The sequence below is a fragment of the Chanos chanos genome, chromosome 10, assembly GCF_902362185.1.
Source record: "Chanos chanos chromosome 10, fChaCha1.1, whole genome shotgun sequence".
NCBI lineage: Eukaryota > Metazoa > Chordata > Actinopteri > Gonorynchiformes > Chanidae > Chanos > Chanos chanos.
In genome coordinates this window covers 382501-406877 of record NC_044504.1, presented here as the reverse complement: position 1 = coordinate 406877, position 24377 = coordinate 382501, and the positions used below count along the sequence as shown (strand labels likewise).

The 24377-nt window shown below is 43.6% G+C and overlaps 1 protein-coding gene across 3 annotated transcripts in view; it reads right to left on the bottom strand.

The window, feature by feature from the left end:
- The window catches only part of kalrna (kalirin RhoGEF kinase a), a 185556-nt gene that overhangs the window by 65165 nt on the left and 96014 nt on the right, over positions 1-24377 (bottom strand). For all 3 annotated transcript variants that reach the window (XM_030787300.1, XM_030787301.1, XM_030787303.1), the window contains exons 11-19: positions 23952-24074; positions 20880-21071; positions 18422-18591; positions 17259-17433; positions 10873-11068; positions 5090-5256; positions 3553-3672; positions 1927-2145; positions 411-560 (exon numbers count right to left, since the gene is read on the bottom strand). In XM_030787300.1, coding sequence (XP_030643160.1) covers positions 411-560; positions 1927-2145; positions 3553-3672; positions 5090-5256; positions 10873-11068; positions 17259-17433; positions 18422-18591; positions 20880-21071; positions 23952-24074 — 1512 coding nt within the window. The remainder of the gene's footprint in view (positions 1-410; positions 561-1926; positions 2146-3552; positions 3673-5089; positions 5257-10872; positions 11069-17258; positions 17434-18421; positions 18592-20879; positions 21072-23951; positions 24075-24377) is intronic.

Here is a 24377-nt window from a genome sequence, read left to right as displayed (position 1 = left end):
CCAAAACCAGTCTGACTGACTGTCTGCCCAAAACCAGACAGACTGACTGACTGCCTAAAACCAGACAGACTGACTGCCTAAAACCAGACAGACTGACTGACTGCCCAAAACCAGACAGACTGACTGACTGCCCAAAACCAGCTCAGGCCCACACAACACAACAGCCTTCTCCTCTCCTAATGTTCTCCTCTCGTTTACTGGAGTTCTGACCTAACACAGGTGAGGGTTTGCTCTGTTCCAATGAGAGCTGTGCTTTAAATAACACTAAACAGAAACCCTCTTATTCACTTCTTCCGACAGCCGGGTGTGCTCATAATCAGGATTTACCTGGAAGATATGTGTACATACATTTATATCTGCGTATGTGTGTGTGTGTGTTTGCATACGTATGTGTGTGCGTGTGTGTATACCTTAAGGAATGCTTCTTTCTGTTCCAGGTGTTTACTGATCAGGGGCATGACATGGTCTGTCTCGGCTGTAGGGCCCAGTTTATCATGTCCTCCACACCAGTCCTCTTCTCTCCTGTACTCCTGCTCTAAACTCTCCAACACACTGCACACCTACACACACACACACACACACACACAACCATCACCACCATGAACACCTGTTATTCTCTTCATTGGAGCAGAACTGTTGAATATTGTTTGTGCTGGCCTGGAACGTTACTATCATCTCTCTCTCCCTCTCTCTCTGTCTCTCTCTCTCTGTCTCTCTCTCTCTCTCTGTCTCTCTCTCTCTGTCTCTCTCTCTCTCTGTCTCTCTCTGTCTCTCTCTCTCTCTCTCTGTCTCTCTCTGTCTCTCTCTCTCTCTGTCTCTCTGTCTCTCTCTCTCTCTGTCTCTCTGTTTCTCTGTCTCTCTCTCTCTCTCTCTCTGTCTCTCTCTCTCTCTCTCTCTCTCTCTCTCTGTCTCTCTCTCTCTCTCTCTCTCTCTCTCTCTGTCTCTCTCCCTCTCTGTCTCTCTCCCTCTCTGTCTCTCTCCCTCTCTCTCTCATACCGGTAATGTATATCTTCTCTTCAGTGCATTGTTTCAGGCCTTGGTCCCTGTTCCAATGTGCGTGTTCTCTGAACCTGGCTCCCATCCCTGTTCCAACCTGTGTGTGTGTGTGCTCTCTGACCCTGTTCCAATTTGTGTGTGTTCTCCAAAGCTGTTCTGTGTTCCTGTTCATGTCTGCTGTGTGGAAGAGGTGTTGCTGTGTGTGTGTAACAAACAATTTCATTTTGACTTGTTTCGTATTTCCTGTCCATTTTGTCTACTGTTTTCATGTTGTCAGTCTATAGACTGTCATAGTCCTGTAAGGCTATAGCTACTGAGTCACATTATTACACATTCCTCTGCATATGTGGTTCCTCTAATCAGATTTACAGAAGAAGTCATGCAGCCTACAGTGACAAAACATCCAGAGCATTAACAACCCAGGGCAAAGCTCCGTGCTGCCCCAGAAACTGCAGCAATGTGATGAATGCTACTCTATTCACTCCCAGAGTCAGACAAGCGTTCTGATTCAGCCTAGGAGAAGATCTAGGAAAAACCCTAGAAAAGAGATATGAAACTGACTCATTTGCCCCAGACAGAGTCTGGAGGAAGCAGAGCTGGATTACTGTGTTCTGTGACTTGCAAGCGAAACATTCTGGATCTACAAATAGACTGTTATTAGGCTCTTACTGAAGACGTTCTTATCCATATAACAGGACAAGTTTTGCATTTTATCCTTGGCACTGGATGCATCTTTTTGCCTCAAAGCTGGAACCTAACTTCTCTGTGCATTACTACGAACTCCTCATATCCAGGTCTAAGCTATTAAGCATTTAACATGCTGTCCTTGGTCTGTTTGGAAAAGATTAGTCCTTGTGGTTTGGCTTAACTGAAGCTGGCCTGGGAGATGTTTGCTGTGTGCTCAGTAGAGGGCACTGTTGTCCACTTCACCTGTTCAGAGGTCTTATAAAAGGCCACAGAAGCATTAACCAGCTTCAGCCTGTCCTCCATCTTCAACATGAGCTGCTGCCAGTGCACAGCCACCTTCTCTGCACAGGCACGGATAGCCTCAGGGTCATAGTGCCCACCCTGTAACATCACCTCTGCTTTCTGCTGGACCTGCAATGCACTCTGATGAGTCTTCTGCAGTGAGTTAGCATGAAACAGGGACTAGAGAGAGAGAGAGAGAGAGAGAGAGAGAGAGAGAGAGAGAGAGAGAGAGAGAGACACACACAAAAATGTTTTACTCATAATTATTAGGAAAGTTTGGAAATGTGTTCATACACTAAATATAACAAGCCTGACACAAAATACTCATAACATGTTCTAAATTCAGAGCCAACAACACTGGTAATGATTTGACACTTCATGACTTCATGATTTTACTACCAATCTGCATTCTGTGGTCTAACAGAAAGTCTAAAATCTACAGCGGAAAACACACACACACACACACACACACACAAAATAAAAACAAATATAACCATCCTTGTCCTTCTCCTCAAAGAAACATTACTAATCAATATAAACTCGGAATCTGGAAACTACCCCCCCCCCCCACTCTCTCTTTCTCTTTCTCTCTCTCTCTCTCTCTCTCTGTCCTTCAGAGTGACTGATTTAGGTGATGTGGGGTCAAACCCGGGGCCGCTCTGACTGCTGGCTCCTCCATCACAGTCGAAAACGTAAATCTCGTTTGACAGACACATACATGTTTACAAGCAAACTCAGCCCAGAAGTAACCACCTCCACACAAAACCTTTGCCAATTCTGCTGTGATTTATAGTAATCGGCTTTAAATAGGAATGGTAAAGAAAAAAAACAAACACACACAGACATGTTTCTAACAGGAATCTTCAGGTCTGCCATGAACATGAATTACTACCTGAATTACTGTACATAAAAATGAAAATTACGAGTGACTGCAACGTCTGTTTAGCGTATAATCAGAGAGAGGGGAGTCGTAGAGGAGTTTCTATTCGGAGGCTGATTCAGGCGCGCGGAGGCTGGCGGCAGGGGCTGGATTTCAGGGTAAATATAAACCGATTTTTTTTCCGAGAGGAAGGAAGAATTATGATTACGTAAGGAGAACCTCAACAACATCCTGTACAGTGATTTAATAAAAGTCAGCCAATAGCTTCTTAAAGATCCTTTATTTTCATCCTGCCAAATGGATTCCAGAGCAGAGTGGAGCAAAGGTGAGGCTCTCCAGGCAGATAGGAAATCCAGTGCTCTGTCTAAGGATGACGGTGTCCCAGTCAGTCGGACATGCCCTCTCTGATCTGTCTGTATTGGTCTTGACTGCTAGTTTGGGTGGATTCGTTAGTCTGGTTTGGGGGGGTTGGTAGGCAGGTACATTAGTGTGGTTGTTGGGAGGAACAGTGTGTCTGTGGATGGGGCAGTTTGACTATGGGTGGGGCAGTTTGACTATGGATGGGACAGTTTGACAATGGGTGGGGCATTTTGACTATGGGTGGGGCAGTTTGACTATGGGTGGGGCAGTTTGACTAAGGGTGGGGCAGTCTGACCACGGGCGAGGCAGAGTGATGAGTGGGCGTGGCAGTGAGGTGTGGTCCTTACCTCGATGGCCAGCTGGAACTGCTCATGCTCTCTCTGCATCTGCTCTGCCTCTGAAAGTGAACTGGCATTCACCATACTGGCACTGAGCATTGACTCACCGTTACGAATCCAGCTCAGCACCTAACATACACACACACACATATACAGACACACACACACACACACACACACACAGACACAGACACACACACACACACACACACAGGAATGGGTTTATGAATAAAGCTCTCACTGAGTTTGAACCCAGTCAATTCAGTGAAGAGAATCGTACAAAACATCACCAATACAAATATCTGAATTTTCATATGGAGTTCATACTCAAATGCCTTATTTTGTTTCATATTTCATAGTGCCACATTGAGTGGCAGTCAATATTTATTTCTGTGCAGGGCATATATTCTGACACATTTTGTGATGAAAATAACTAATTCATTTAGTTTTGTTCTGATAAAAATGGTTAAAATATGAAATATTTTGGAACATCTTTACACCCTTTGTTGATGCCTAACAAATATCTAAAATGCAAAATACAACAAATATGATTGCTTTTACATACACAGGTCATACAAAGGTCAGTAGATCTGGTTAAATTAAATAACGCTCACATAAGAAATGCTTGAAGGCCGTGTGCACCACTCTCTCCCATAGGAGACTAAAATAAAACTCAAACAGATACATGACTAAATTTGACTTTAGTCATTTGCTTTGACTGAAACTGCTAAATACAAAATGACAAGAATGTAACAGAAACATTAATATGATTTAGTCTAAAAGCTAAGACTAAAACTAAATCCATGAACGTTGGCAAAAACAACAGTGGCCACATTGACTGGGGGGAATCCCTGCGGCCTCCTTCAGATAGCACTCCAGACATTCCCCTCTAACAGCACTATTAAACCTCATCTCTCACATCTCTCTCCATTAGAGGAACCACTTTACTGCCCTTCCCTGGTGACCGCCTGTCAGGCAGAGACTGACACAGCAGAAACACAGGAGAAATGCTGCACCAGAACTCTGTGTCTGCCCGTGTTTCTCTCCGCTGATTCTGATAATCTGCTAAAGGAAGAGTTCAGACTTCATTTGGTGAGTGTCTGGCTAATGATCCCACCCACCGTTTGGTTGGGGCGTAAAAGAATGAAGCCAGTCTAGAATGACTCAACAGGAACTCACGTGCACTAACAGGGGAGTTACCTATGCTATGATTTTATCATCAAACATCTCCAATTACTTTTTAAAAAGTTTGTAATTGTAATAAACAAAAGCTGCTAAATAACGTGATATTGTATGAAGTCATGTTAATCAGCTGTGAAAACAGTCAGGCTTAGGGCAGTGACATAATTTCCATATCCATATCAAACATCATGTGAATCCTCACACAGAGAAAAATGATGGAACTGAACTTTTTCTCCACCTTACCCACAGTCAGAGTTCAACGGTTCAGTCCAATTTATTCAGACATGCACAGAGTGTGTGTGTGAGTGTGTGTTTTATGTGTGAGTGTGTGTGTGTGTGTGTGTGCGTGCACCATTCTGCCCACCTGTTTGACTTCTGCCTGTAGGTGACGCAGTTGTAAGCACTGTTCCAGTCGTTTCTGGGTCTGGTCAGCACTGACATCCAGCTCATGCTGTTTCTCATGAAGAAACTCCAGTAGCTCCTGTACCTGCATGGCCAAATCCATCTCCTTCTCTCCTGTCAATTCAATACCTTAAAACACACAAAACACTTCAAATAAACACTGACATTGTCTCTCAGATAAAACATCCCGCAATTCACCTCAGTTCAACGTCTGACATACGAGGGCTCCACACATGAGCATCAATATTACCTCACAAATGACCAAATTCTCATTTTCATCATCTCAATACACAATCAACAATAAAACACCTTAAATTTATAATGAACCATTACCATTATGCCATCAATGTACTGTGCACTGTCCCCTTCAAATGAACTGTCTGAACAAAATAAATAAAATCAATTCATCCTCCACAACAATCACCCCACAAACATGAACATTATCACCTAAAATAATCACTTACCCAGCAAAATAAAGACCTCCAGAGCAGTGCACAAAGAGAACTGGCCTCACCTCATGTCCACTAGGTGGCACAATACTAACTACACTGAATTACTACTGAACGTCTAGTGTTGGTGGCAGGGTCAAAGTTCAAGCCCAGGGGGGTATTTGGAGCATGTGGTTAAGTGACTAACCTGACTAAGTTAACTCAGAGTAAGTAGTAAACCTCCTAACAGAAGAGCCCTATGGCTTCATTCTAATAGCAAAACAAAGCCATACGATTCTTCTACTGAGAGGTTTACAGTTTACTCTGAGTTAATTTAGCTGGGTCATTTACTAAACCACGTGCTTGGAATACCTCCCAGGCCAGCATGCCTTATGTTTTGAGTGTGTCATGTTATGTATTAACAATAACTAGGTCTATACTGTGCAAAAAAAAAAATGTCTACCACAGCAACATATTTACTATTTACAATACAAATCTAATCGCCATAGATACATAAAGTAACAGTATATCTTATTGTGTAATGTGGTATTTATTCCAAGATAGATGCATAGCGTAGCACGAACAATGTAGATAATCCCGATGACAGTTACCATAAGGATCGTAAGATTAAGATTCTGTGACACCATAAACATAGCAAACAAACAAACAATAATACAACAGAATGATACAAAGGCTACATAAATAGATAAATGAGTAAACAAACGCATACATTTTATAAATGCTACAACAGAACACGGACATAAACTATTTAATATTTCTACAGTGTAGTAGAGTGTATAAAGCAAGACATTTAGCCTTTAAGAACATCAGCATCAAATCTACCCCATCATATATCACATCTACCCCATCATATATCAAATCTACCCCATCATATATCAAATCTACCCTGTCATATATCAAATCTGCCCCGTCATATATCAAATCTACCCCGTCATATATCAAATCTACCCCGTCATATATCAAATCTACCCCATCATGTATCAAATCTACCCCGTCATATATCAAATCTGCCCCGTCATATATCAAATCTACCCCGTCATATATCAAATCTACCCCGTCATATATCAAATCTGCCCTGTCATATATCACATCTGCCCCTTCATACATCAAATCTACCCCGTCATATATCAAATCTACCCTGTCATATATCAAATCTACCCCGTCATCTATCAAATCTACCCCATCATATATCAAATCTACCCCATCATATATCAAATCTGCCCCGTCATATATCAAATCTACCCCGTCATATATCAAATCTGCCCTGTCATATATCACATCTGCCCCTTCATATATCAAATCTACCCCGTCATATATCAAATCTACCCCGTCATATATCAAATCTGCCCCGTCATATATCAAATCTACCCCGTCATATATCACATCTACCCCGTCATATATCACATCCACCCTGTCATATATCAAATCTACCCCATCATATATCAAATCTACCCCATCATATATCAAGTCTACCCCATCATATATCAAATCTGCCCCGTCATATATCAAATGTACCCCATCATATATCACATCTACCCCGTCATATATCAAATCTACCCCGTCATATATCAAATCTGCCTCGTCATATATCAAATCTGCCCCGTCATCTATCAAATCTACCCCATCATATATCACATCTACCCCGTCATAGATCAAATCTGCCCTGTCATCTATCAAATCTACCCCATCATATATCAAATCTGCCCTGTCATATATCAAATCTACCCCATCATATATCACATCTACCCCGTCATATATCAAATCTACCCTGTCATCTATCAAATCTGCCCCGTCATATATCAAATCTGCCCTGTCATTTATCAAATCTACCCCATCATATATCAAATCTACCCCGTCATAGATCAAATCTGCCCTGTCATCTATCAAATCTACCCCATCATATATCAAATCTGCCCTGTCATATATCAAATCTACCCCATCATATATCACATCTATCCCGTCATATATCAAATCTACCCTGTCATCTATCAAATCTGCCCCGTCATATATCAAATCTGCCCCGTCATCTATCAAATCTACCCCGTCATCTATCAAATCTACCCCATCATGGATCAAATCTACCCCATCATATATCAAATCTGCCCTGTCATCTATCAAATCTACCCCATCATATATCAAATCTACCCCGTCATATATCAAATCTGCCCCGTCATATATCAAATCTACCCCGTCATATATCAAATCTACCCCGTCATGTATCAAATCTACCCGTCATATATCACATCTACCCCGTCATATATCACATCTACCCTGTCATATATCAAATCTACCCCATCATATATCAAATCTACCCCATCATATATCAAGTCTACCCCGTCATATATCAAATCTACCCCGTCATATATCAAATCTACCCCGTCATCTATCAAATCTGCCTCGTCATCTATCAAATCTACCCCATCATATATCAAATCTACCCCGTCATATATCAAATCTGCCCTGTCATTTATCAAATCTACCCTGTCATATATCAAATCTACCCCGTCATATATCAAATCTGCTCCGTCATATATCAAATCTACCCCGTCATATATCAAATCTACCCCGTCATATATCAAATCTGCCCCGTCATCTATCAAATCTACCCCGTCATCTATCAAATCTACCCCATCATGTATCAAATCTACCCCGTCATATATCAAATCTACCCTGTCATCTATCAAATCTACCCCATCATATATCAAATCTACCCCGTCATATATCAAATCTGCCCTGTCATATATCAAATCTACCCCGTCATATATCAAATCTACCCCGTCATATATCAAATCTACCCCGTCATATATCAAATCTACCCCGTCATATATCAAATCTATTTTAACATGTTCAGTCTGAGGGTGTATGGGTGAGGGTGTTGTGTGTGACTGTGTTCAGTCTGAGGGTGTATGGGTGAGGGTGTTATGTTTTAGCGTGTTCAGTCTGAGGGTGTTCAGTCTGAGGGTGTATGGGTGAGGGTGTTATGTGTGACTGTGTTCAGTCTGAGGGTGTATGGGTGAGGGTGTTATGTTTTAGCGTGTTCAGTCTGAGGGTGTTCAGTCTGAGGGTGTATGGGTGAGGGTGTTATGTGTGACTGTGTTCAGTCTGAGGGTGTATGGGTGAGGGTGTTATGTTTTAGTGTGTTCAGTCTGAGGGTGTATGGGTGAGGGTGTTATGTTTTAGCGTGTTCAGTCTGAGGGTGTATGTGTGAGGGTGTTATGTTTTAGCGTGTTCAGTCTGAGGGTGTTCAGTCTGAGGGTGTATGGGTGAGGGTGTTATGTGTGACTGTGTTCAGTCTGAGGGTGTATGGGTGAGGGTGTTATGTGTGACTGTGTTCAGTCTGAGGGTGTATGGGTGAGGGTGTTATGTTTTAGTGTGTTCAGTCTGAGGGTGTATGGGTGAGGGTGTTATGTTTTAGCGTGTTCAGTCTGAGGGTGTATGGGTGAGGGTGTTGTGTGTGACTGTGTTCAGTCTGAGGGTGTATGGGTGAGGGTGTTATGTGTGACTGTGTTCAGTCTGAGGGTGTATGGGTGAGGGTGTTATGTGTGACTGTGTTCAGTCTGAGGGTGTATGTGTGAGGGTGTTATGTTTTAGCGTGTTCAGTCTGAGGGTGTATGTGTGAGTGTGTTATGTGAGAGTGTGTTCAGTCTGAGGGTGTTCAGTCTGAGGGTGTATGTCTGAGTGTGTTCAGTCTGAGTGTGTTCAGTCTGAGGGTGTATGGGCGAGGGTGTTCAGTCTGAGTGTGTTCAGTCTGAATGTGTTCAGTATGAGGGTGTTCAGTCTGAGGGCGTATGGGCGAGGGTGTTCAGTCTGAGTGTGTTCAGTCTGAGGGTGTATGTCTGAGTGTGTTCAGTCTGAGGGTGTATGGGTGAGGGTGTTCAGTCTGAGTGTGTTCAGTCTGAGGGTGTATGGGTGAGGGTGTTCAGTCTGAGTGTGTTCAGTCTGAGGGTGTTCAGTCTGAGGGTGTATGGGCGAGGGTGTTCAGTCTGAGTGTGTTCAGTCTGAGGGTGTTCAGTCTGAGGGTGTATGGGCGAGGGTGTTCAGTCTGAGTGTGTTCAGTCTGAGGGTGTTCAGTCTGAGGGTGTATGTGTGAGGGTGTTATGTTTTAGTGTGTTCAGTCTGAGGGTGTATGGGTGAGGGTGTTATGTTTTAGTGTGTTCAGTCTGAGGGTGTATGTGTGAGGGTGTTATGTTTTAGCGTGTTCAGTCTGAGGGTGTATGTGTGAGTGTGTTATGTGAGAGTGTGTTCAGTCTGAGGGTGTTCAGTCTGAGGGTGTATGTCTGAGTGTGTTCAGTCTGAGTGTGTTCAGTCTGAGGGTGTATGGGCGAGGGTGTATGGGCGAGGGTGTTCAGTCTGAGTGTGTTCAGTCTGAATGTGTTCAGTATGAGGGTGTTCAGTCTGAGGGCGTATGGGCGAGGGTGTTCAGTCTGAGTGTGTTCAGTCTGAGGGTGTATGTCTGAGTGTGTTCAGTCTGAGGGTGTATGGGTGAGGGTGTTCAGTCTGAGTGTGTTCAGTCTGAGGGTGTATGGGTGAGGGTGTTATGTGTGACTGTGTTCAGTCTGAGGGTGTATGTGTGAGGGTGTTATGTTTTAGCGTGTTCAGTCTGAGGGTGTATGTGTGAGTGTGTTATGTGAGAGTGTGTTCAGTCTGAGGGTGTTCAGTCTGAGGGTGTTCAGTCTGAGGGTGTATGTCTGAGTGTGTTCAGTCTGAGTGTGTTCAGTCTGAGGGTGTATGGGCGAGGGTGTTCAGTCTGAGTGTGTTCAGTCTGAATGTGTTCAGTATGAGGGTGTTCAGTCTGAGGGCGTATGGGCGAGGGTGTTCAGTCTGAGTGTGTTCAGTCTGAGGGTGTATGTCTGAGTGTGTTCAGTCTGAGGGTGTATGGGTGAGGGTGTTCAGTCTGAGTGTGTTCAGTCTGAGGGTGTATGGGTGAGGGTGTTCAGTCTGAGTGTGTTCAGTCTGAGGGTGTTCAGTCTGAGGGTGTATGGGCGAGGGTGTTCAGTCTGAGTGTGTTCAGTCTGAGGGTGTTCAGTCTGAGGGTGTATGGGCGAGGGTGTTCAGTCTGAGTGTGTTCAGTCTGAGGGTGTATGGGCGAGGGTGTTCAGTCTGAGGGTGTTCAGTCTGAGTGTGTTCAGTCTGAGGGTGTTCAGTCTGAGGGTGTATGGGCGAGGGTGAGATCCTTCTCCCTGTGTCACACGTATCTCAGCATGAGAGTAGGGCAGATATCAAGAGAACCGACAACCCTCTTTTACTGATGCCCTAATCATTCATGTCTCTCTCTCGTACACTCTTTCTCTCTCACCTGAGGCCTGGACTTCCATGATGTACTGGTGGAGGTCTTGTCCCTGCTGCAGGACCTCAAACGTCATGCCGCTCATGGCGAGTTTGCGTTCGGCATGTCTCTGTAATCTCTGCTCTGCCAAACTGGACTCCTCCGCATTAAACTCATTCACCTGTCTTATCAGGTCCTCATTCCACGCATCCAGCTCCGCTGTCACCTACAAACAGCACATGAGCACAAAACAGAGATGTGTTATAAGGCCAACAACAGTCTTATATTCACTACAAACACTGCTTAAGGCTACCTCAAAATCTGGTGCAGTTTGCCTCCAACACATACAAATATCCTCAACTGCAAGATTTGAAATGAATGCTAATTTTGCCAGCAAATACTACCCATCTATGTAGATTTTCTAACAAAACCTTAAATTGCCTCGTAGTTACTTGTTACCAAGTCTATGCAATTAAATTTCCACCAAAAATCTGATGTGGTCAAAGAAGAATGCCATCTTCATTCTCCAATAGATATTTGTGCATGGATCTCTTTAAAACAATATTACCTAATGACAAAGTAAAGAGAGGTTGTTCTTAAATTCATTTCAATATGCTTGGCTGTAAAAATGTTTTTACACTGAGATCAAAGAAAATACTGGTTGGTTGTCAGTCTTGAGATCTACACACCATTCTGCTGTAACTTACTATCTCAATCATGTTTAGCAAGAAAATCGCAATCACACCATAGCATGTGAATAAAGGTTTCAATTATTTGTTCAATAATAATGGTCCAGCCAGACACAACAGAGAGAAAGCCATAGGCCCCAACCAATAGTGCAACAGGCAGCATGTGTTCTGAGGCTCAGGAAGACAAGTTCACCTGCAGCACCCTACAACACCTCAGGACTCATCACTGCTTTCGTACAGGACAATTCTGTGGTATTTTAAAATGTAAACTAAAAAAAAAATACAGTAACAATACAGAATACTGACTGATTATTAAAAATCAGGTTCTGGTTGTTTCCTGTTGTATGGCTTACTCTTTTCACTCCTGTGGTTCAATGTTTCCTTCAATCAATTGTATATCAGAGGTGTTCAGCTTCTTCCATAATAAAATTTCATTCTGGGGGGAGCAGTTCACTCAAGCCCCTGATGTCATCCCAAAACATAGGGCCTCTTTCACCAATATCTTTATAATTTTTTTTTCTTAAATTTGAAAGAAAAAGTGTACATCAGATTCATAATGTGGAATTGTTTGTGCCTTTGTTCTTATAATGATAAATCCCATTGTCCTCATAAACTGACAGCGTGTGCCAGTCGTTCCTAATTAGCAAAGGTAAATGCCCTGCCAATGCCCATAAAAGGGCATGAGACTGCAGGACCGTGTGCACACACAGAAATCTATGGAAGCCCGTTTCAGCCACATTAAAAAAAAAGTTTGCTAAACTGCGACTTTATTTCTCACAACAATCAACAAGTAGCTTGAGCCATCACCTCTGCTCCCGCTTTAATGGTTCAGTGCAACGCGTGTACAGTAGCAGACAGGAGCGAAGGCTACAGTGGCTTTAATGGTTCAGTGTAACGCGTGTACAGTAGCAGACAGGAGAGAAGGCTACAGTGGCTTTAATGGTTCAGTGCAATGTGTGTACAGTAGCAGACAGGAGCGAAGGCTACAGTAACTTTAATGGTTCAGTGTAACGCGTGTACAGTAGCAGACAGGAGAGAAGGCTACAGTGGCTTTAATGGTTCAGTGCAATGTGTGTACAGTAGCAGACAGGAGCGAAGGCTACACTAACTTTAATGGTTCAGTGCAATGTGTGTACAGTAGCAGACAGGAGCGAAGGCTACAGTAACTTTAATGGTTCAGTGTAACGCGTGTACAGTAGCAGACAGGAGAGAAGGCTACAGTGGCTTTAATGGTTCAGTGCAATGTGTGTACAGTAGCAGACAGGAGCGAAGGCTACACTAACTTTAATGGTTCAGTGCAATGTGTGTACAGTAGCAGACAGGAGCGAAGGCTACAGTAACTTTAATGGTTCAGTGTAACGTGTGTACAGTAGCAGACAGGAGTGAAGGCTACAGTGGCTTTAATGGTTCAATGCAACGCGTGTACAGTAGCAGACAGGAGCGAAGGCTACAGTGGCTTTAATGGTTCAGTGTAACACACGTGTACAGTAGCAGACAGGAGCGAAGGCTACAGTAACTTTAATGGTTCAATGTAACGCGTGTACAGTAGCAGACAGGAGCGAAGGCTACAGTAACTTTAATGGTTCAATGTAACGCGTGTACAGTAGCAGACAGGAGCGAAGGCTACAGTGGCTTTAATGGTTCAATGCAAATGTGTGTACAGTAGCAGACAGGAGCGAAGGCTACAATGGCTGTGTCTGCTCTGTCCAGGTATTTTAATATTTATCCACATGTTTAAAAGTAAAACTGACTGATTCTCACACACCTGCTTTACAACCTGTCTGGTTTCAGATGGGAAAACCCATAAGTAGTGTATGTAAAACTACTGCTCACTTATCACAGTCTCCATCAACTGTTATATTCTCATATTGCTCTTTTTGTTCATTGTACAGAAGTATGAATAAATATGCACTACATTCTGGAGTGTTATATGAAGTATTAGTGTAGTGTTTATTTATTTTAAAAGACCATTATACATTGTAAAATAATGAAAATATTTAAAAAATGATAAATGATAAAAATTTTATTGTAATTTAAATTCTATAATATTATACAACTGTAGAATTAGAGAAAACGCAATAAACAGTTATTTTGCTCAAATGTGTCAGCACTCAAATGTGCGTAAGTGTGCTCGAGTGTGGTAGATTCTGTTCTTACATAAGAACAAATCCAAAATAAGAAAACCTTGGCGAATGTCAGAATCTTCATGAAAACTGTTTAAGTGGGTTTAAAGAAGAAATTTCTTCTTAAGAACGATTGGTGAGTGAGGCCCATAGACTGCCATTCACTTTAAGAACCATGGAAATGGGACTGGAGTCCATTTTCCTTACTGTCCCCACACCCTCAATATTCACTGGACCACTTCACCCAGCTCAGCAGATACAGAACAGGGTTGGAGTGGCTGAGACTGGTTGAGCTGATAGAGTTTTGTTCTGGCCTACCAACTCCTACAGCTCTGGAGTTTGCCAAGACATAAGCATACCTTCTAAATGCTCTTCTTCATTGTGAAATTTTACCATTGACTACCACTATCGTGAACCCTAGTTCCCTCTGGCCTCCTTTAGGAGGTCTAACAGCCGTTGTGCTTGTCTGTTATAAAAAAAGCTCCCTGGGAAAACGTCTGTTGAAGGTTGACGAACTCAGGTAAAACAGAGCCTCATTTATAGGCAGTGGGATTAATGACTTTGGAGGGAAGGGGTACCTTTTTCCTGTCTTCACAGGTGATGCAATTCTTGACCAGTGTAAGGTCCTCCAGCTGTGCTAACCTGAGTTTTAAAGGGAAACGGGCCTAGGATGGCGGTTCTGGAATCTCCTTTGGGTACTCTACACAGCTCTGGGATTTGATAATTCCCGCTCTCCAAGCCTGAGTGAGTTTACACATTTCAGCAAAAGGACTGTGGTTTGGCTCTCAGGAACTGAATGTCAGTCTTTGATGGATTCCTGGGGACAGACATCCTTGTAACACTTGATTTATAGCACTTGCAAACACAGTACTCTTCTTCAAGGCCGGTGGACATGCAGGTTGGATTTTTTTTGTCCACTGCTGTTGGATCATCTGCTGGGTAAACAGATCACTACATTGATTTGAACAGATCTCACTGGAGCCTTCCCACACTCATGGGCTAAGGCAGGCGTTGAAGGAGTGAACAGCAGTAGAGAACAGTGCTATGGGCACAGATGCAGATCAATGTAAAACCAGAAAAGGTGCCAATAAAAAAAACCCTTCCTTTCAAATGCATTCTATCTCTCATTCTGGTCTAGTTTGTTCAGGTGGGTCTCCGCTCTTTCCCTTCCCTCCAAGGGCCAGAGAGCTTTGGCTCTATAAACTGCTTGGTGTTACCTCCTTTTCCTGCCCTGTACAGCATGACAGTTGACTGCTACATCCACCATGGTGTTGGGTGGCAATTGCAGGAGGGACTTTTCACATTGAATCACATGGGCAAATAAAAGTTTACTGGTTTTTATATTAGAAATTGTATAGACTCTCCTCCCACCCCCCCTCTTCTCACTCCCCGTCTCTGTCCTTGTCTCTCTTATCATGGCCCTAGCCCCCCTGCCTTCAGAGACAACGCAAAATGTCACAGCACCTAACAGACATTAGAGTTGACAACTCAACAGTTCCAATGAACACCAGATCACCTCAGCGATTAGTTCACCCTGTGAATGGAAACTGGACCATGTCTCCAGTCCAATCAACATTTCCTCACATCCCCTCTAGGCAGAGACACCCCCAAAAGGACAGGAGAAGATAAAATGCCTGACGTGCTGCTATCCACTAGTTCAGCTAAGCTGCAGTTCAGCTTGAGTTCCAGTTGAGCTCCGGTTGAGCTCCGGTTGAGCTCCGGTTGTGTCAACCGTAACGTAGTCCATCCGTTCTGCCCTGCTTGTCTCTGCAAAGAATCAGCCCAGTCTCATGGCACTGAAAGACTCTCCCGGCACCGACACGAAGTCTCGCTCACAGTCTCCTGCCAACCTCGGTAACTCTGGTCTCTCATACCTGAACGTGGCTGGGCCTGCTCTTCTTCTTCCTCATCCCTTTTCTCTCTCTTCCTCACAACCCCTTTTTGTGTGTAAGTGACTCCACTAGAACATCACTCACATAGTTCTTTTGGTTAAGCGTGTCTCTTTGTACTCACGTAGTTGTTTATTCATACATACTTTAGGTAACAGGGATATTGTATTGTGTACTGTTAGTTGTTTGTCTTCTTGTGAGTAGTTTAGATGCTGTTGTATGTGTGTGTGTGTGTGTATAGCGGATGTGCCTTAATTCCACCTGAATCACAATTTATTCAACATTAGATTCATTCTGTGCCGTTTAAATTTAATTGTTGTAATAAACGTGCACAGTCATATTCCTACTCTGCGAGTATGTGATAAATTATTTTCTAGTTTATTGAATGTGGTGATCCAGGTAATTTCTAGGTTCAGTGTTCAGAGCGCTGAGCTATAAATAGAGTTTTTTGGAATAACTGCAATTTCACTGGGTTCAGGTTCCGAAATAAGGTTACGGTCAAATCCAAGTGATATTAGTATTCAGTCTAGTATTCACAGTGAACCGTTAACCAGAATCTCTGTATACCACTGGCATGACAATGGCATCAGTTGTCCTAAAGGTGAAAGCCTGAGGAAACTGATCTGTCATGAGTATCATGAGAAGTACACTTCAGTGTCATTACTGTCTGTCAGCTTGGTCCTGGGCTTAGCGCTTTTCGCTTCTTCCACAATGACCGCTCACCCCAGGGGATGGACCACGTTTCTTTCTTTTTATTATTTTTATGCATCTGGATTACGATGATGATGATCATCATCATCATTATTGTTAATACTGCTGTTGTTATTGTTGCGGTTTCTGCCGTGACTAAAACATCGTTCCTAATGATGGCAGGTGTCAGCCCTTGTCACATCCTCCTCATTAGATAAACTCATGATCAGGAAATGACTTGCACAGGAATTCCTTTCTCAGCCCAAACAAATTAGCAGCCATTACTGCCGATACTGTTGGCTCTGATCCAGTGTGCATTAGGCATACCCAAGAAAAAAGAAAAAACTTTATTCATTGTGCATAATAAATGCCATTGTCAGTGTCTGTTTATAGATGTGAAAATGGCAGTAATTAAGCATGGCTAAGACTGAACTGTCTGCCTCTGTAATTAATTTACTCATTACTCGCCTCTTCCCTTTTTTCAGAATATGGAATAATGAGGCTCTGATTGAGCAGACTTGAGGCTATGTGAGGACGTCCTCAGACAAAACGCTATGAGTCAGGACAGATTACATGACACAGAGTGTCACCATCAGCCACTCAACCAACAGCCCTGTGTCAAACCCAAAGAACTGGATAATCTGTTTATTCTGCAGAGCTTATTCTTTCCTCCACATGTCCTTCAAGCAAACATGCAACCTGAGCTTTCTCAATTCCTACATACCACGCACACATGAAAACAAGCGCGCGCACACACACACACACACACACAGACACACACACACACACACACACAGACACACACACACACACACACACACAGACACACACACTCACACACACACACACAGACACACACACACAGACACACACACACACACACACACACAGACACACACACACACAGACACACACAGACACACACACACACACACACAGAGACACACAGAGACACACAGAGACACACACACAGACACACACACACAGACACACACACACAGACACACACACGCGCGCGTGCATACTTCAATGGTGTACTGCTCAAAGATCCGTAGCTGCAGGAAAATGTCCAGTTTGATCTTGCGTTCATGGTAAAGTTCCTCCATCTGTCCCTGTGCCTCATCCAGCTGCTGCAGGACACTCTCAATATGGGCAATAGAGCTGCTGTGGGGCGTTTTATTACTGGACATGGCCGAGTCCCTGAGAGACAAACAGAAAGAGTCCGCTCATCATCAGAACAACCTGAACAAACAAGGGTCAATCATCTCACCCCAGCCCTCAATTACTCCCCATGGCCTTAGCCGTTAACCAAATCTATCATTATAACCTAGCACTTCAATGAGTGAGTGTTCCTCACACTTGTATGGATCAGATGTTGACAGCCTGTGTGTGTCACAGGATGATGTTAGGGTAGCAGAGCCATCACCTGTGACACCGTTGGTTATGACCTGAAGTTGTATTTATCACCCCTATCCCCTTTGGGACCCTAAATCATCCCTCACTGCCATCTGAGTCCTCACTGTCTCTGTAGCATTGTCTCTCCAACACGGGAGTCAAATATTACATTCCTGGTTTTATCATGAATCTGCATGGGAATGAATGATGGACAGCTTATATAAAACATTAACATGTGGTAGCCCACTAGAGACTTTTCTTTCAAAAATTGAAAATAAATTAAGGAAAAGTAAAACAGAATGAGAAAAAAATAGAAATAATCATAAAAAAAATCTCTTTTGCATTTGACAGGTTTTGTCTAAGTATAACCAACTGTTGTACTGAATTTATTGAAACCTTTGGAGACAAGTGATGTTTGCCTGCTTTCTTCATCAGTTCTCCAGAATTTAACCAATTCATTTTAAATGTATACTGAGTAACTATTACTAAAACAAAACTACTTTGGCCTAAGTAACAATACACCTAACCAACAGGTTCACTGCTCTTTTGAATGGACTTGGATTTTCTGAAAAAAGGAAAAATAAGTTATGTAGGACACATTTTTATCTGAAGTAAAATGACTAAACCATCTCACATGATTAATCACACCATTTCAACATAATACTTAAGCAGAGTCAAACACAAAGCGCAGCGGACTAGTGCCAAACATCCTGTTTTCATGGAAGGACAAGAGTATTAAATAAAAGGAGGAAGACTATCCAAAGTAATAAGGACATAATGTAAGGCAGATGACCTGAGCTGCTGGATGAGGTCCTCTCCCTCTTTGATGACGTTGAGCGTGGCCTCCAGTGTGGCCGTTTGCTGCTGCTGAAACTGTTTAATCAGCTCCTGTACCGAGTCCACGGAGTCACAGCAGACCTCCTCCAATAACTCCTTCTGCAAGTCCTCCATCCATGTCCACAGCTGAAGAAAATGTACACACACACACACACACACATGACTGCATAAAAGTTTCATTCCAAAATGTTCCACACCAAGAAAAATAACCATTCAACAGTGCCCAAGGTATACACACACACACACACAACTATCTGAACGACTATCAAAGCCCTCCCAATACACACAAACACACACAACTATCTGAACAACTATCAAAGCCCTCCCTATACACACACACACACACACACACACACACAACTATCTGAACAACTATCAAAGCCCTCCCTATACACACACACACACACACACACACAACTATCTGAACATCTATCAAAGCCCTCCCAATACACACACACACACAACTATCTGAACGACTATCAAAGCCTTCCCTATACACACAAACACGCAATTCCGGGTGATTATGCTACAAAACTGCTTAATAAAACTTTTCTTTCATCACTATTATACCACCTTTAAATGGACAGGTTATAAATAATTATCAATAATGACTGATGTTATGACAACACTTTTATATTGATCTTGCAGGTGTATTTCTCCCAAGTCTTATACTAAATATTGTAACTATGGAGGGACAGGGGTGGTGCTGCAGTGGGCCGACTGGAGATCAGTATAACAGTAATAACAGAGCCAAATGACTGAAAAGCATCTGGATCAGTCATCAGTGGAGGATACATGCAAAGACAACAGGACACAGCACATTGGCCAGTTACTGATCAGGAGACAGTGGGGTTTGTAAGTTATGAAATTTTAGAAACAACACTATAATATATTTGGGGAATTAAATGTACTATTCCCATTTCTCCATGCAAAATCTGTATTAGCTGTCAAGAAATCATGTCAAACTTCCAAAAAGCACAGCTTTACTCAGTGGATGAGGAGATTCTGTGGAGCAGGACAAAGCTATGATTGGGACTGGACTGCCCTTCTCACTTCCTGTGTTTTCAACACACACACACACACACACACACACACACACACACACACAGACACACAGACACATACATACAGACACACACACACACACACAGACACATACACAGAGACACATACATACAGACACACACACACACACACACACAGACACACAGGACCGGTGGACTAAACTGTTTGGTTGACCATACAGGACCGGTGGACTAAACTCTTTGGTTGACCATACAGGACCGGTGGACTAAACTGTTTGGTTGACCATACAGGACCAGATGATTTAATAACACTCATTTCTGACAGAACACAGCCCCATAAGTCATCTGTTCCAGGACATTCGGACTCTGTTGTTCTTGCATGGGGGCTGGCTCCCAGCCTCCTCCTCTGGACCATATCTCACTGTTCTGAGAGACTGGGAGTAGTGAGGCTGCTTTTGGCTCTCAGCTCTCTGTTCACACAGGCCAAGCTCAGAGAGCTGTACTCATACCAAACTGCCAAAACATGTAAGAGGACCTGTCAGCAAGATCCCATAGTTCCCTCCTCCATCTTCTTCTCCCTGATCGAGCCCCTGTTTTCAAAATGACCCTTACCCTCCATCCAGTGATTGGCTGTCTAGCTCAACATGACCTCAGCAGACTGCACTCCCATTGGCTCTAACCCCCTCACTCCATCAGTGCCATTTCAGCAAGAGATAGAAATCACCTGCTCTCTGCCGCGCTGAACACTCAGCAGTTTAAAACACTTTATCACGGTAACCACGGTAAACCCCCCCCCCCCAATTTTTATTTATCTGCTTAAAAGCTTAGAAGGTTTTGTGAATCAGACCTTGCACAAGAGTGTTTTCAGATGATTATAAGAAAGTGTTTATATGGGTAATGCAGTTAGACTACTTAAATTCTCAGGTTAATGTCAAAGTATTGAAATAAATGTTTTTAATGAGGATAGCACAAAAGGATGCATGAAAGGACAGAATGCTGGGAATCACCTTTTCTCTGATAAACTATCAGTCATGGAAATGTGATACTGGATATTTAATTTACTAACTAAGAAGGTTTGTCCACGACCAAACCTCAATCAGTGAAGGCATCTCCATGACCAAACAGCCCACACTGCTGGGGAGCAGCTTGCGAAAAACACACTCCTCAGTTGCTGGTTCTCACACGTGGTACAGATCAGGCAGTGCTAATTGCAAGGAGGAATGCTGGCACACCTCAGTAATCTGTCTCTGATCCTCTCAGAATGACTGGAATGCTTGTTTCCATGGCGATTACTGACATTCTACAGACCAGACGGAATCTCTAAGACTTCTAAGAGTTCAGTGTAATATCCAGTGACTCAGAGGGGATGGCATTGCTGTTCAGCCCTACCTCTTTGGTGTGTGTGTGAAAGGAGACAGACATGTCCAGCAGGAGTTTCCTCTGCTCCACCCTTCTCACAAAGTCCTGGATGCGGACCTCCAGGTGTCGTGCTGCTTTATAGATCTCCTCTGGGTCACATTCCCCCGTCTGGGCCAGTTGCTCCGCTGCCTCCAGGAGCTTATCCGCGTTGGTGTAAGTGTTCTGATCCAAAAGAGACACACACAAAGCTAGGTTAGATCTTACAAAAACGCTCTCAGCTCAGTAAACTTCAGTTGTAGACAAACCAGCAGACAGATGTTCTGGTGCACACCACCTTACACAGAGTCTTCCCACTTGACTGTGACAAAGGCAGTGTGTGTTTTAAATCTGATTGATAATAACTGATCTGTCTCTCCTATTCTTAGCTTAGTCTCAAGTGAAGTTCCCAGGGGTAGAAGCATTTTTTCTGCATTACTGTCTGTGCTTCCCAGCACCCATTGGGTTTTAAGAAAGTAACATAGCACTTTTCCACTGGATGAGACTTTAAGACATACCCAATTGCAAAGAGCCACTGATACAAACTCACTGAATATCCTCTTCAGTAAAAGCTGAAAACCATTCGTATCACACATGATTAGATGGGCCATCTGGTGCGACAAGGCAACACTGAACTGGAAGATCCTGGAATGGAATGGAACTCTAATGTGTCTCTCAAAGGGAATTGCACACAAGCAGCTCTGACCAAGTCTGGCCTATTGAAGACTGACTAAACTCTACACAGGGGACATCCAACGCTTTCTCCCATCTGTCCACTGTGGGGCTAGCGCTATACAGCCATTGTCACATACCAAGACTGTATTGGCCCACAGAGTTTGGATCTCCTCACCAACTGTGACACTTCACACAAGACTGATTATTCTCGGTTCATTTTGAACAGTTAATTTAAAGAAAAAACATTTCTATTTTAATCCAAAAATATCATAATCCATTTAATTAACAGGGTTTTATGTGCTTCATGGAACTTTTGCCAACAGGAATGATTAAATATGTATTCCCTTTCTCTGCTTATGACGGGTTTACACACAGGGGCTAATGTCTGAAGGAGATTAACGTCTTCTGCCTCAGTGTAAGGTCTAATATGAAAAACCCATCTCATACCTTGCCTGGATCATAAGCCTACTTAGTATATTCACTTCTTGGATTTGACTCTGATCTCATTTGAATGCATTGAGAAGACATGATCATTGTACTCTAGCATAGGGAACAGGACTAAAGCTGAGAGACTGAGGTCTATAAGGGCAATGCCAGAGGTGAGAACCAGCCTGAGCCGCTGCTCACAACTATTAAATGAAAACAACAACAACAACAGCAACAGCAAAAACATATTTCACGATGAACACGAAACAAAAAGCCACAATATTGAAGATGCTCTTTCCCCTCAGCATGCGTTCTCCACCAGCCTGTCCACTGATTCCAGACCAGTGTAATTCACACCAGCACACTCCCGTGACAGACCAGTGTGATTCACACCAGCACACTCCCGTGTCAGACCAGTGTGATTCACACCAGCACACTCCTGTGACAGACCAGTGTGATTCACACCAGCACACTCCTGTGACAGACCAGTGTGATTCACACCAGCACACTCCCGTGACAGACCAGTGTGATTCACACCAACACACTCCCGTGACAGACCAGTGTGATTCACACCAACACACTCCCGTGACAGACCAGTGTAATTCACACCAGCACACTCCTGTGACAGACCAGTGTGATTCACACCAGCACACTCCCGTGACAGACCAGTGTAATTCACACCAACACACTCCCGTGACAGACCAGTGTAATTCACACCAGCACACTCCTGTGACAGACCAGTGTGATTCACACCAACACACTCCCGTGACAGACCAGTGTAATTCACACCAACACACTCCCGTGACAGACCAGTGTAATTCACACCAACACACTCCCGTGACAGACCAGTGTAATTCACACCAGCACACTCCTGTGACAGACCAGTGTAATTCACACCAACACACTCCCGTGACAGACCAGTGTAATTCACACCAGCACACTCCTGTGACAGACCAGTGTAATTCACACCAACACACTCCTGTGACAGACCAGTGTAATTCACACCAACACACTCCCGTGACAGACCAGTGTAATTCACACCAACACACTCCCGTGACAGACCAGTGTAATTCACACCAACACATTCCTGTGACAGACCAGTGTAATTCACACCAACACACTCCCGTGACAGACCAGTGTGATTCACACCAACACACTCCTGTGACAGACCAGTGTAATACACGCTATAATTCTCTGTGTCACACAGTACTGTTCTCTGCGTCACACAGTGTTGCTCTCTCAATGAGTCTGCTCTGTGTTAATGAGTTTTGTTCACTCAGTGAGTCTGCTCTGTGTTAGTGAGTCTTGTTCACTCAGTGAGTCTGCTCTGTGTTAATGAGTTTTGTTCACTCAGTGAGTCTGCTCTGTGTTAGTGAGTCTTGTTCACTCAGTGAGTCTGCTCTGTGTTAATGAGTTTTGTTCACTCAGCGAGTCTGCTCTGTGTTAGAGTGCAGACCTTCATATGCGTTAAGGATCACAGTGTCTGATGAAACTGATGGCGACGGGCATCATAATGACCGAACGATGGAGCTGGATGTCATAGCCTGTACAGCTGGGTATTACACAGAGAACTGGGTGTCATAGCCTGTACAGCTGGGTATTACACAGAGAACTGGGTGTCATAGCCTGTACAGCTGGGTATTACACAGAGAACTGGGTGTCACAGCCTGTACAGCTGGGTATTACACAGAGAACTGGGTGTCATAGCCTGTACAGCTGGGTATTACACAGAGAACTGGGTGTTGCAGTATTTTGGTTAGTGTGGGTTAACAGCGAGGCACAGATGGTGGTGTTATACTGTAAGATGTATTTGCCTGTTGTAATCACAGCTGGCTGCCACAGGTTGACACAGTGTTGGGTATTTGAATCTGTCAGAAGGTTGTAATGCTGCAAGCTGTGCACTAAGCTCTGAGTTGAGGGCTGTTTGTCGGTGTAAATGAACGTGACCAGGAGAGGGGCTCTTACCTGGGCCACTTCCTCAAAGTCATCATGTCGTTTCTGCAGTGCTCTGGCCCGGTGGAGAGATTTACCCACTCCAGTGTGTTTACTGAGAAATGCCTCCCCATGGTTCTCAATCCAGTCCATAACCTATAAACAGACACAGACACACACACACACACACACACACACACACAGAAACACACGCATATGTGCACATGCACGCACACACCCACGCAGAGACACAAACACACACACACAAAGAAACACACACATGCATGCACGCACACGCACAATTTCAGAGTCACTGTCACGGACTAAATTTACAGACTAAAAATTCTGCTCTAACACAAACACAGCCTAAGTCTCAAATCTGACAACACGCTAATTCATGACGACATTTCAGCACAGGAAAATATTTATAAACAACTGGTGGAAAGAGGGTTTGCACTT